Raw genomic sequence first — 12561 nt, forward strand, 5'->3', positions numbered from 1 at the left:
CTGCTCGGGTCTATTTGTGGCAGCAGAGAGGTGTTTTTTTCCCGTCGCAGTCACCTCCAAGGAAAGGTGAAAATTGAACCTGTAAGGGGGGTGGAGGGGATGAAGGGGGGGGTGAACATCCACCCCGTCCTCTTTGTCTCTGTCGCCGTCGTTGGCTCGTCCCCAAAAATCCACATCAGAGCTGGTTTGTGTCTGCAGGAAACGACAGAGCAGCGAGGCCTCGAGGGAAACGCTGATTGAAGTTGCTGATTTAAAATCTACTTGTTCAACACATGTTCAGATGGCGAGCAAAGGCAGAACACTGACAGTAAACAGGAAGAAGTACCTGTCACCACCACGTGAGAAAAGAGCAAATGTGTCGGTGAAAAACACTCAGGACGGAAATGTTGGTCAGACTGAAGCTTCCAGCAGAACGTCTGCGCGACTACAGGACAGATTATCAGGAAATTCAGCTCAATGATATTCTTCTTCATATTGGTAACCGTCTGAAGTTTCCTTCTACTCTGTTATTCAATGTATCTGTAGCTTTCACACGATGATGGAATGTAACCGAGTACATTAATCAACTACTGTACATGTTGCACTACTAACTCTGACCTTTTACCTGAGTATTTCCATTTCTGCTTCTTTATACTTCCGTTCCACTTGTCTGGAGAAGGATTTTCAGATTTATTTGTGAACTCACTGGTTTGTAGAAGATCAGCATTAAGTAAAGATTCTGATGACATTTTTTTGACACGAAGAGGATTAAACCCTTCTGATTTTAAAACCTTGAGAGGAGAGGTCAGGAGCCAACTTCTCCTTTACTTCTGTTTGACTCAACAGACATTTGTGTTTTACTCAACACTTGTCACGTTCACATTCTGCACTGATAGTCGAGGCTGCTGTGGTTCAGTATCTTGCTCAAGGGTACTCTGACAAGCAGCCGCTAGAGCCAGGAAATCAAACAGGGCGACCCGCTCTACCTCCTGACACAAACACTTCACACCCTTAGTATTGGTGGACGATCACTGGATCGTCTTGCGTATCCGGTTGTCATGACCTGTGCCAAGACAGATGGCTGCTGAGTTTTTAAAATGAACATTTTGGCACCAATGAGAGCTCTTCACCTCACATCATAGATTTGATTTAGCAGCAAGTGTCACCTCTAATAAACGACGAGTTTTTCTGTTACCACTGCAAACATGAAAATCATCAGAATCATCAGAGGCCTAAACTCTCCTGCGGCCCTAAAATCACTAAATCAGCAGGTCAGGCTTTTGTAACCAAACTCTGGTCACAGATGATGTTGCAACACCGGCAGGAGGCTGATTACACGACAACAAAATACACAAACTGAGATTTGATGAAGGATTCTGATTTGAAAAGTAGATTCAGATCAAGGCTGAGTATAAAGTCCTGTTGACTGTGTGTGTCCTGTCTCAGTGACTGTGAATATTAAAGTCTGAGAGCTTTCATCAGCAGATCCACAGCAGCTCATTAGAAGGAGCAGGATGACAGGCTGTCGGTAAACGCCTGCTATCTGGAACCTGCTAATGGCTCCGTTAACCTCTGATCCTTCACTCAGGTACCTGCACAAATTCAATTATCTACATGCACCTGCATTTACCTGCATTCCTCCTGCTGAAGTCTCCTGTGGCTGTGTTAAAAGTCACACCGGCGACAGAGAGACATGCAAACGAGGAGAGAAAAGGAGGTGAAATGTAATGATTACACACACACACACACACACACAAAAGAAAAAAAACATCCAGATATTTTTCTTAGACTCAGATTTATATAAATACTGAATATCATACAAATACATTAGGGTACCGTCGTCTCTGTAAAATAAAAATCAGTTTGACATCAGAGCCTGCAAATTAACAGACGGCGTCAGAGCGCCCCCTGGAGGCTGACCAGCTGATAACAACAGCAGATATCAGGACAGTGTGAGCCGGCCTGTGAATGTCAAATCAAATCTTTTAAGGACTTTTCAATGACTCAAGGAGCCAAACTTTGCATTTTAGAGGTAAAATACTGCCTATTTATATAAAACCTGCTCCAGCTTTTCCTCAGGACGTCCACGTGTCTGCTCAGAGAGCTGAAACATCACAAATCTGAGTGTGACAAGAACGAGATCCCTCTGCAGTTTTTCCATCAGCAAACACAAGTAACTATTACCCCTGAACTATTTGAACATCACATTTTTAAAAACTTTTAAAAAGTCCTTTTGGTTAAAATGTAAGGACCTAACATGGGAAGTCTGAGCCCTGAGTTCTGGCTGCAGAAGAAAGGGGCCCCTTTCTTTTGTAAATGAAAATGTTAAATGACCTTTTCAATAAAATGTTCAAATACAGGACTGATGTTTTTATACAGATATAATCCAAAGCAGAACAAAAAGATGAAATGTTCTTTGTTTGTCAGGAGTTTGAATTCTCTGCACAGCTTTGTGCATTTTTCTGACATGATTGGATAATAATGTGTTTTCTATTTTGGATGATTATTTGATTTAGAGTCAAAAATGTGAAACCCATAGTAACTTTGAAATTTTAAAATGTGGGATAAAAACCAATGACTGAAAAGGAACCAACAACCCTACTAGAGGTTATAAAAGAACACTTTAACACTTTAAAACAAACTCATCCCCAGAGTCCATTCATTAGGAGCTGTGCTGGAACTTTTTCCATGTTGGCTTTAAAAGCTTAGCCTGCAAAGTCAATTAATTAATGTCTGTTAAGTTGGATATTATCAACTATTTTCATTTAGAGGTGAAACCATTCACCAGTCTGTCCAGGAAGTTGTGACACTGTGATTACAAGAATTATTTACCTTTCTGCAAATTTGACCAATAACTGTAGTTTCTTGTGAGTTCTACCAATTTGCTAAATGTGCAGAATGTTGAGTCACACATGGACGCCAACAAACTCACTCCCTTGTTTCTGGTTGTCAAGATGCAGACGTGACTCAAACCTTTACCAGCCAAAAAACTATTAAAAGATACTAAAGATTGTGAAAGGCAACTCTGTTTGTTGTGTATGTTCTGCAAAAGAATGAAGAGTGAACGTTTGTGTTGTGGAGAAACAAAAAATGAAAGTCATCAACTGACCGCAAAACAAAGGCAGAGAATTGTGTGTGTGTGATAAAGAAAAAAGTGGGGGAACAGAAATAAAATGTGCAAACATGATATGACAGAATTATTCAAAATGTCAAGTATGGTGTGTGATGAACTCAGAGATGTAGGTATGTCTGCAGTTATACTACAAAGATTAGATTATTTGATAACAATAGATAATCTTTAGTTTCAGTGTGTAATCCTGCAGACTGTTGATCTACTCATCACTTTGGTCCCTTCTCAGTCAAAACGGAACATTATCAAAGTTGAAACCAATCCATTACAGAGATATTAGATTCAAATGTTAATGTATTATCTGGTCATTGAAATGCTTCTCCAAAAATGAAATGTTTAGTTTCTTTCTAATGGTGCAGGTGAAGGAGAAGTTCCTGTCACAAACAAACCGTCTCTTCGTTGTTATAATCTGCTACAGTTCAGCTCTGCCTGGTTTGGCTCAGTTTACTTTATACAGAACAGAAACGCATCACGTTCACCAAAGAAAACTCATCTGGAGTCGTAATGTTGAGGAAAAGGATGTTGTCATAATTATAAATAGAAAATAGAGTCCTGATTTGTTTTTCTTTGGTGAATTTAAAGTGTCTGTTCCAGAGGGACACACTAAAAAAATAAAAGGTAAAATAAATGTAATTCCAGCTCGACCTCATTCAGCAGGAAAATAAAAATATCATGACTTTCCAAGCTACTCTCGTTTGTGAGGAATTTTGAAACGGATCACTTTCTCCAACATGAACAAAAAGCTGCAGTCAGCTGTCTGACGTCACAGTATGATGCATGTTTGGATTTCAGATCAGGAGCTGTGTCGTTCTAACACCTCTGCTCCGTTTGCACAATCCCAGAATAAAAAAAATAGACTTTAACTTTGTTTTCACACCAGCAGGAACCAGAAACAACAAAACAAGAGCCAATGAAAACAGCTCCGGTTCAGTTTGGTGTAACAGATCGACTCCATCTGCTGCTCTGAGGTTTGAGGTCAGACACCAAAAAGGTCCGTTTTCCGGGTGAATTTCACTTGTAAAAAAAACATCATCAGGAGGTTTTAATCCACTCGTAAATCAGCAGTACGACTGTTGAGCTGTACGTAATCATATCAAATGTCTGTCTGATCCTCAGGGATAATAAGCTCCTGGTTGGGAATCACTAAGTCACTGTTCAATATGTCTGTTTGTACTGTTATTACTGCAATCACATGTGCCACTGCAGCAGCTCCAATCGGTTAAAACAACCCCTTAAACATTTCAGCGACAGAAGAGTCAACGGGAAAAAACTCGGACCACGTCCACCGTCTCCGTTAAGGATCCGTGCAGCTTTGCCACATAGTAAAACATTAAAGCCTCCAGGAGGACGAATCGAACCGAACCGACTGCTGTCCTGCATTTGTCCTCTATCCCAGCAGACACCAGGGTGTCTCGTTCTGGTCACACTCCAGTTTGGTGTTGATGACGGTGCACGGGGCGCCGCTGATGGTCAGCTCCTGTCTGGACTCCACCTGGTAACGGAGGTTAGTCAGTCCCCCGTCCGGATCCACCTTAAACTGCTCCTTCAGGGAGAGGACAGGGGGTTTGAAGAGGTTGATGCATTAACATTCAGTTTAATATCATTTTCAATGGGCTTTTTATTGCTTCTTGGACTTTCTTCAAATGCTTCATATCCCTAAAATATGTACAACAAAAACTAAAAGGTTATTTATGTCATTGAACAATAGCAAATGATAAAAGTGATGAAATTGTTTCAATCCAATGTTGTTTTTGATCTCATTTTAGTCAATGAAAATACACAGAACACACTGATCCAAAAGATTCCTTCATGTGGAAACATGAACAGAATATGTCTCGACAACTTATTGGAAATCATGAACATATTCAAGATTTTGAGATGTTCTTATGTTTCTGAGCCGAGTGAAGACGTGATGATAGTTTCATCAGCAGGAGAAATAGTTCCCCAGTGGCTTCTTTGGTACTTTCTCTTATCATGATGTTATTTTCCTGTCTGGTAAATGTGCAATGATTCATTTCTTCTGAATTGCTCTAGGAGTTTGCAAACATTAGTCCTACGTAGCGTTGCTTTAATTCTCCACCTTAATTCAGGCACACTGGCTGCCTGTCCTTTCTGTTTCCATCTATCAGCAATGTTATCTGTTCTCTTTTTCAGCAGTAAGTTTTATAAAGTGGACCACAAAAACCTCACGTTTAGGATTTTTTTCTTCTGTTAACAGCATGTGAGTCATGTGTGGAGGAAGCTTGTTGTTAATTATGTAGCCAATCGAATCCAAACAGGCAATGAACGACATCGCAACAACTTATGGGTCTGCTCACAGGTTTGTACAAAATAACCGCATAAGTAGGCCTCCATTAAAAGCAGAGGATGCATCTCAGTGAGTTTATTGGAGGGATGTTAACACCAGAGCGCTCTCTCTGCAGAGCATGTGTGATTGATGGCAGACCAGAAAGCGAGGGCAGAATGTCAGTTAATCATTTCTGGATGGCTTCACTCTAGTGGACAGATCATTCTCTCCTCCTTGTGTAAATATTTTGTATTTGTGAATTTAGAGTGTATGATGTGGTACCTGTTTCTGAGATGCGACTCTCTTCTGGTCTCTCTTCCTCCAGGCTGGGTCATGGATGTGCATAAAGGTTTTATATCCCGTTGTGATTCCACTCGGTCTGAACAGCTGCACAGAAGACAACGACAGACATACATCAAACTGATCGAGTCATGAACATTAAAACATTTTCTGTAGAAAAACTCCTAACATGAGCTGTAGATGGTCCTGGTTAGTTTTGTGGCTGCCGATGAAACTATCTTTTGTCATGAAGTCCAAAATAAAAAACAAGGTCAGACTACCTTGTTCCTTCTTTTCTTGAGACTTTTACCTGTAACTCAGCTTTCCTCAGTCGTCTGTAGAACTCATCGTCCTCTCGGCCCCAACCCCAGAACCGGTTTGACATCCCGTTACACTGAAGGTAAAAATTATAAAAACAAACCATTTTATTTTCCGTTTCAGATCCAGAAAGTCACTTCTGTCAAAAAATACAAATACTCTGATGTTTTGAGAGAATATCTATCCAGGTTAAAACAGCACCGTCTGGTGGACAATTCAGATCATTACAGTTGGAGAAAACTTAAGGAATGTCACTTCACAGATTGAACTATGTATTAGTTCTAGGCTGGTGTGGGCTCTGGTTTGCTGTTCCACGGGCATGAGAGCCATCATAGAGTCACATCATTCAGTCACAGTGTGCGTCTCCTATTCTCCAGCATTGTTAGGAACAGTTGTGGCAGACTACGCCAGCTCCAGGCATTGCATGCTAACATGACTGGTCCACGAACGACTTTTGTTTCAAATTTGGCTTCCATAGTTACAGTGTTTTGTTTATTCCTCCACGGATGAGTCAGAACACGCTGCACCAGCTCAGGTTTTTAAATATTGTGCTGATAGGCGTTTTAAATTGGTCCTTGGCCATGATAATCCCACTCCCAGGCCTGATTAAAGTGGTTCTTTGTTCTAGACCAGCAAACCCAGTTTTCCTGGCCAGGAGCACAGTCCTTTGGATGTCAAAGGAACTGGTTCACGAGTAGGCACAGGCACCAAATCAGCACCTGAACCCCATTGGACAAAAGGGGCAACTGAGACTTTTTTATGGAACTTAATGAGACGATATCTGTGAATTCAATTTTAATAATCCAGCTTTGCCCTATTTTTACTTCAATAAATTTAAGGTTTATGTTATCACCCTGTATTTATCCTGTGTGTTGTCAACCAGCTTGTTCCAGCACTCAGTGAAGCTTCAGGATGTTTCCACTGAGAGAAACATTTAAACTGGACTCTATAAGTGTTCACTGACTGACAAAGTGGAAGTTCAGTGGAACACATTTTAACCAACAGCTGTTGGGAGATGAGAAGTCATCCAAACTGTTGATGAACAACATTAACAACCCTGACAGACCCTTTACAGACACAATGTGGTGCAGCTCAGTACCATGTTGTAATGCTTCTTGGTGAGCAGCAGGATTCCTCCCACGTATGTCTTGTAGTGGTACAGCGGGTGCAGCTCAGGCGAGGCCACGTGGAACGGCCCGCCCTCAGGGAAACCATAGTCCAGAGCGTCGTTCAGAGGCAGCAGGTCCACGTCGTGCATCGCCAGGTAGTCTGTGTCGTTCCCGCTCTCCAGGTGACCCACATTGATCAGAGACGCCCGGTTAAATCTAAGAAACATAAGAAATAGTGTCTGGTGTCTGCTGCTTTTCGTTGTAATTTCTGACAGTAAATGAGGAGTCTTGGGGTTTTGGAGTGTTGGCTGGACAAAAGAAGTCATTTGAAGACGTCACTTTGGGCTCTGGGAACTTTTTAAGACACACAGGGCGGTAGTTTTAAGATGACACGCAGAGGACTTTTTAGGTACAGGGACGATGGTGGCTGTCTTGAGGTCTCATGGAATGACATTTTGGCACAAACGTGTCGTCTTTCCCATCAGGATGTGGAGGAAATGGAGGTGGAGTTATCAAAGCCAATAAACCTGCCTAATGACCGACTGCTGTTTGAGTCACATCACTGGATATCTTTAAGGACACCTGGAGACAGTCATTTTTTTTGCCGACTAAAACAGGCTATTTTTCCCGGGAAGACTGGACTGATCATGGTGACCAATACAAGTATTTTTGGCCAAACCATGATGTTTTTCTAACCCTAACAAAGTGGTTTTAGTGCCTAAACCCAATCAGAGCATAAACACAGCATTCTGATGAGAGGCAAAAAAGAACAACAAAAACAAACACTAAAAGTTGTCAGTGGCCTGTGCGTCCTGTAGACTGGATGTGGGTTTGTTAAAACAATAAAAGTATAAATGTAATAAAGTGAACATAGTCACAAATGTCTCCGTGGGCCTTCCTCACCTGTAGTGATCCACCTGGTTGATGACGATGATCTTGTGGCGGATCTTCTTCTTGTTGAGAAATGTGTGCATGAAGGGAACGAACACCAGCAGCTCCTCGAAGCGTTCTCTGAACGGGATGATGAGGGCCAGTTTGTGAGGACCCCAGGAGGGGTCGTCCGCTGCAGACGCCTGAGTGTCAGCGGGACAGGGCGGAGGTGGCGGCGGCTGCTTCTGCTGGAGGCGTCTGTCTTCGTGAAGAGTGGCCGACATGTCGCCTGAACAGCTAAGCTGCAGCCAGAGCAGAGAGACGAGCAGCAGCACCATGCAGAGGCCAAACAGCTTGTAGATGGTACATTTACCAGACAGGAACCTAAAAACACACAGGACAGAGACAGAATTAGTGACGTCTCAATCTTCAGCAGAAACAAACAGGCAACAAGACTCTGACCAAGACTGTTAGTTTAGACACTAACAAACAGGAACCCTTCAATTTGTTTAATAATTATGATGACAGATATGTACCAGTGTTCAACAGATACAGTTGGATAGAATCTTTTTTTTTTAAAAGAATGTTTACTGGTTAAATTGAATGTATTAAATAATCAGATATATCAGAATGCAGCTTGATAAGCAGATGTTTGATGAACTGTGCTGAACTATAATAAACATTAAAGGCAGTCATGTGTTCACAGCTGTATTAGAAACATTCAATATTTAAAATCAGCGAGAAATTATGATTACCTCTTTTATTTATTCTACTATTATTCATGTCAACTGATTAAACTAAAACTCAAAATGCATTTTTAAAACATCTGTAAAATGTAATTCAGAGAAAAATAGATAAACATCTGTAATAAATTCAAAACTGGCTTTGAATTTAGAGTATACTTGAATACTACACGTGAAAATACTTATAATTTTAGTTTTAAAAGTTTTAATCATTGGTTTTTATATAATTTTATCTATTTATTTTTTAACTTTTATTTATTGATTATCTTTTCAAACATTTTATCATCGTAATGTTTAGTCCTGTAGATTCTTATCTGAGCTGGCAGTTGTAGGCGAATGGGCAAAAAGGCACGTTTCTGATGCGTAACTGACAAAATGTTATAATGTAAGATCTCCTGAAGGTTTCATTTCTCTGATTTATTCAACATGGATGATTCTTTGGAAGCAAGACGTGCAGAAGAAAACTTGCATAGTGTTTTAAAGTCACACACACACACACACACACACACACACACACACACACACACACACACACACACACAGAGGGACATAGACTAAACTAGATAAATTGAACTCTGTTTTAGAATTTTATATTCTAATGTCACATCTACAGTTTTGTATTTTAGTGATCATACATTATCATTTAAGTTTAAGTGAAATACCATCTATTAAGATTGTTTGCTTTGTCTTAAAATCAAACTACAATGAATATTTTTTTGGATTATTGGTCGGACAAATCAACACATTTAAAGACATCATTTTAAAATGAAACGTGTGAAATCTGTGTCACTATTTTCTGTCTTTTTTAAACTTAACAGCTGATAAAAAGAGAAGGTCTAAGGATTCACTGATAATGAAAATAAACATCAGATTACAATCCTCATAAAACAGTGATTCACATATTTTCATTGTATAGATTATATATATTATATATTAATTTTTTTATTTTTTTCTTTCTTCACATTCACACAAAGAGCGGCCGTCTCCAAAGAGATAAATAAAGTTTGATCAGTCTGTTGTGATCGTGTTAGTTCACAGATGCAGAGGAGTCAGTACCAGCTCCAGTTAGTGTCTCATGTGATCAATGTTTATACACACTGTACATATTAAAGACTTCTACTTCAAATTCTGCTTCACTGTTCAGCTGCCGGCATTTGTTAAGCATCTATGCGCTCATAGTTCTGGTTCATAGAGCGTGCAACATTTCTATTAGAAAACAACCCAAAGTAAACAACCTGCTGAGCAGCAAGCAGACAGAGTTAGAGACCAGCTGGTGAACAAAGTGGAGCATTCAGCAGCTAAAGAGACCGATATTAAATCTGATGGTAAATCAGGAATTTATCTAAACTTTAATTAAAGCTCTAAGTTTATTTGATTTATTGTAATGTTCAAGACAGAAATGTCCAATAACACTTCAGTGATGACATGAGAGACACAAACAGAGAACACTCCTGCATTCATGCCAAAAAAGGCAGGATGGAAGAACAGAAAAACCTCCTGCTGTTGTGACTTTATTCCAAAAACACTGCTGTACTCACACCAGAAAAATCGATAAATTAGCTTTTTATTCATGTTAGCAATTCATTAACATATGAAAAACTGATCACATTAATCACACCTGCAGCAGTCAAATTCTGTTTCAGTCAGTGTTCGATGAAACAAACCAGCCAACAAGGTGACCAAACAAGCAGTCAATAAAAGAGGTTCCCAAACTGAGTTTCATAAAAACCGATTTGTAAAAAAAAAAAAGCAACATACACCAGTTCGGTCTAGTTTTTGGTACCAGCTGTCTGCAGCACCGGGGAATCTTTTCTTATATCTTAAGACAAAGTTTTTGTGCGAGTCTTGTGTTCAGAAAACATTCAAAATCTTTGGCTGTTTTTGTTGAGGTTTATAGAAAAGACACATTTTTATGTTCTCAAAGTAATTTCATAAGTTTTAGTTCATGAGACAACCCCGTAACTCAAATATTTAGACAACAACCAGTTCCACTAGCTTTCACTTCTAGACCTGGAGGACTGACAGTAAAACCTGATCTTTCCTATATTATTTACACACTTTTCTTTAAGCTGAATTATCCCCTGTAGCTGCTGGGAGAAATGTATTAACATGCACAGGCTCAACTGCACATCGAGGACGTAAATAATGACTTTTTAAATCAGCTATCCACACGAAGAACCAAACTGAAATGTTAATATAAGGTGTCTCAGACAGATCTTTAACTTGTTGCTTTCTAAATATAAATAAATATCTATCATGACTTTTGCATCATTTCAGACTCCTGAAGTTCATCTGGGCAGATTAGATTTTTGATAACTTTGTAGTTCTCACTAGATTTTAAATAAAGTCTAAATAAACCCATCGGCACTAGAAACTATAACAGAATGTTCTCTACTATTATAGCTTAAGATGCAGCATCCACATCACTTTGGGCCCCACAGCACCAAAATGAAATGACTTTTCTCAGACCTGATGGTTGTAATAGGTCCTCAGGTCCTCAATACTGCTGTAACAAAATAATTTCCCTGTCTGGGATCATTAAGGTAATTCTATCTATCTATCTATCTATCTATCTATCTATCTATCTATCTATCTATCTATCAGTGGACTTATTTAGTATTTAGTATACTTATTTATACTCTTGGGTGTTGATCATCTATTATATGCTCTAGCTTTTTTAACTTTTAGTACAGACAAACATGAGGAAAACAATGTTTTAATTAATAACCCGCGAATGTCTCTTGACCACAGCTTGGGAACCACTGTAGAAACATGAAGTCACATCAGTCTTTACTCACTTCTGTTCTTGATGAGGAACTTTAGAGAGCTCATTTCTTAAAAGGCCAAGAAACAGTGTTACTTCAACAGTCTGAGACAATACTTTACTTTTTTGTATTTACCATTACTGTGAATGAACATGAACAAAGTGAACATCAACAGCTGGATGTAACTAGCTTTCATATCGACAGAAAAAACAATGAATCATCCATCTTACTTTCGCTCTTCTTTGAAGTAGAGGACTGGCTTTCTCCTCGATGAATACATCATATTTACGATCTTTGATTTCAGTCCTGTTCAGTTAAAATTGACAACAGATGCTCCGGCTTCTCACAGAAACAGAAAACGACAGAATGAGTCGTGTTGTCTCAGGGACACGTTGATGTTCACTCCTCCATCCTCTCTCACTTGTAAGTGTTGACTGAGAGCAAACTGTCCTCCATGCTAATTATTTGCCAACTCCTTCTGCACTCAAAAAACCCTTCGCCGCTTTAACAGCTTATCAATACTTGTTTAGTAAAGTATAAAATTAAAATTCATGTTTTTAACCGGTTTGTTCTGGCTCCATGTCTACCTGTCCTCCTGTCTGTCCGTCTGGTAGCTAACTGTTACTGTACACGTAGCATGTAGCGGTTCAAACACACCGCCGCTCCGGGTTCAACATTTTCAGCTTTTACTTTAATTTAATTTTCGTCACCGACCGACAGCGACCATCTCCGAACATCTGTTAACGTTTGGATTTGGAGAAGAAGAAAAAATAACATAACAAGAATCGACAGGCGAAATATTTCAGGATAATTTCATATCGAAAAACATCAGACAGAACCCGATTGTAAAGCTGTCCGACCGCTGTACGAGTCCGACAGGAAATGGCAGCAAGTAGTCGGAAAGGTTCCTACGCTCACTTGAAATACGCACTACACCAGCAGGGTAAACAACAAATATCACCAACAAATATCACCATGATACTTTCCCGGTTAATTACTTACACTTTAGGATAAATCTGAACACTGGATGAAGCTATATCAAAAATGATTGTTTCACGTTGTTGATACATCAAAGTCAAAG

At 39.6% G+C, this 12561-nt stretch overlaps 1 protein-coding gene across 1 annotated transcript; it reads right to left on the reverse strand.

The window, feature by feature from the left end:
- Positions 1-1755: 1755 nt before the first annotated feature.
- Positions 1756-12369, reverse strand: b4galt7 (xylosylprotein beta 1,4-galactosyltransferase, polypeptide 7 (galactosyltransferase I)). Its single transcript, XM_030397205.1, has 6 exons — positions 11711-12369; positions 8006-8356; positions 7093-7318; positions 5986-6069; positions 5679-5783; positions 1756-4652 (listed from the first exon to the last, which is right to left on the reverse strand). The coding sequence occupies exons 1-6, from the start codon at positions 11761-11763 to the stop codon at positions 4497-4499; spliced, it is 975 nt and encodes a 324-aa protein (XP_030253065.1). The 5' UTR covers positions 11764-12369; the 3' UTR covers positions 1756-4496.
- Positions 12370-12561: the final 192 nt, after the last annotated feature.

Source organism: Sparus aurata, chromosome 18 (assembly GCF_900880675.1).
Source record: "Sparus aurata chromosome 18, fSpaAur1.1, whole genome shotgun sequence".
NCBI classification, from domain to species: Eukaryota; Metazoa; Chordata; class Actinopteri; order Spariformes; family Sparidae; genus Sparus; species Sparus aurata.

Excerpts from the sequence above, each read along its gene's own strand:
- b4galt7 (XM_030397205.1), bottom strand. The coding sequence starts at position 11,763 with ATGATGTATTCATCGAGGAGAAAGCCAGTCCTCTACTTCAAAGAAGAG. Across the intron at positions 5,784-5,985 it reads TGAGGAAAGCTGAGTTACAG|CTGTTCAGACCGAGTGGAAT; the intron begins GTAAAAGTCTCA and ends TCTTCTGTGCAG. Across the intron at positions 4,653-5,678 it reads GAGTCGCATCTCAGAAACAG|GAGCAGTTTAAGGTGGATCC; the intron begins GTACCACATCAT and ends CTCTCCCTGAAG.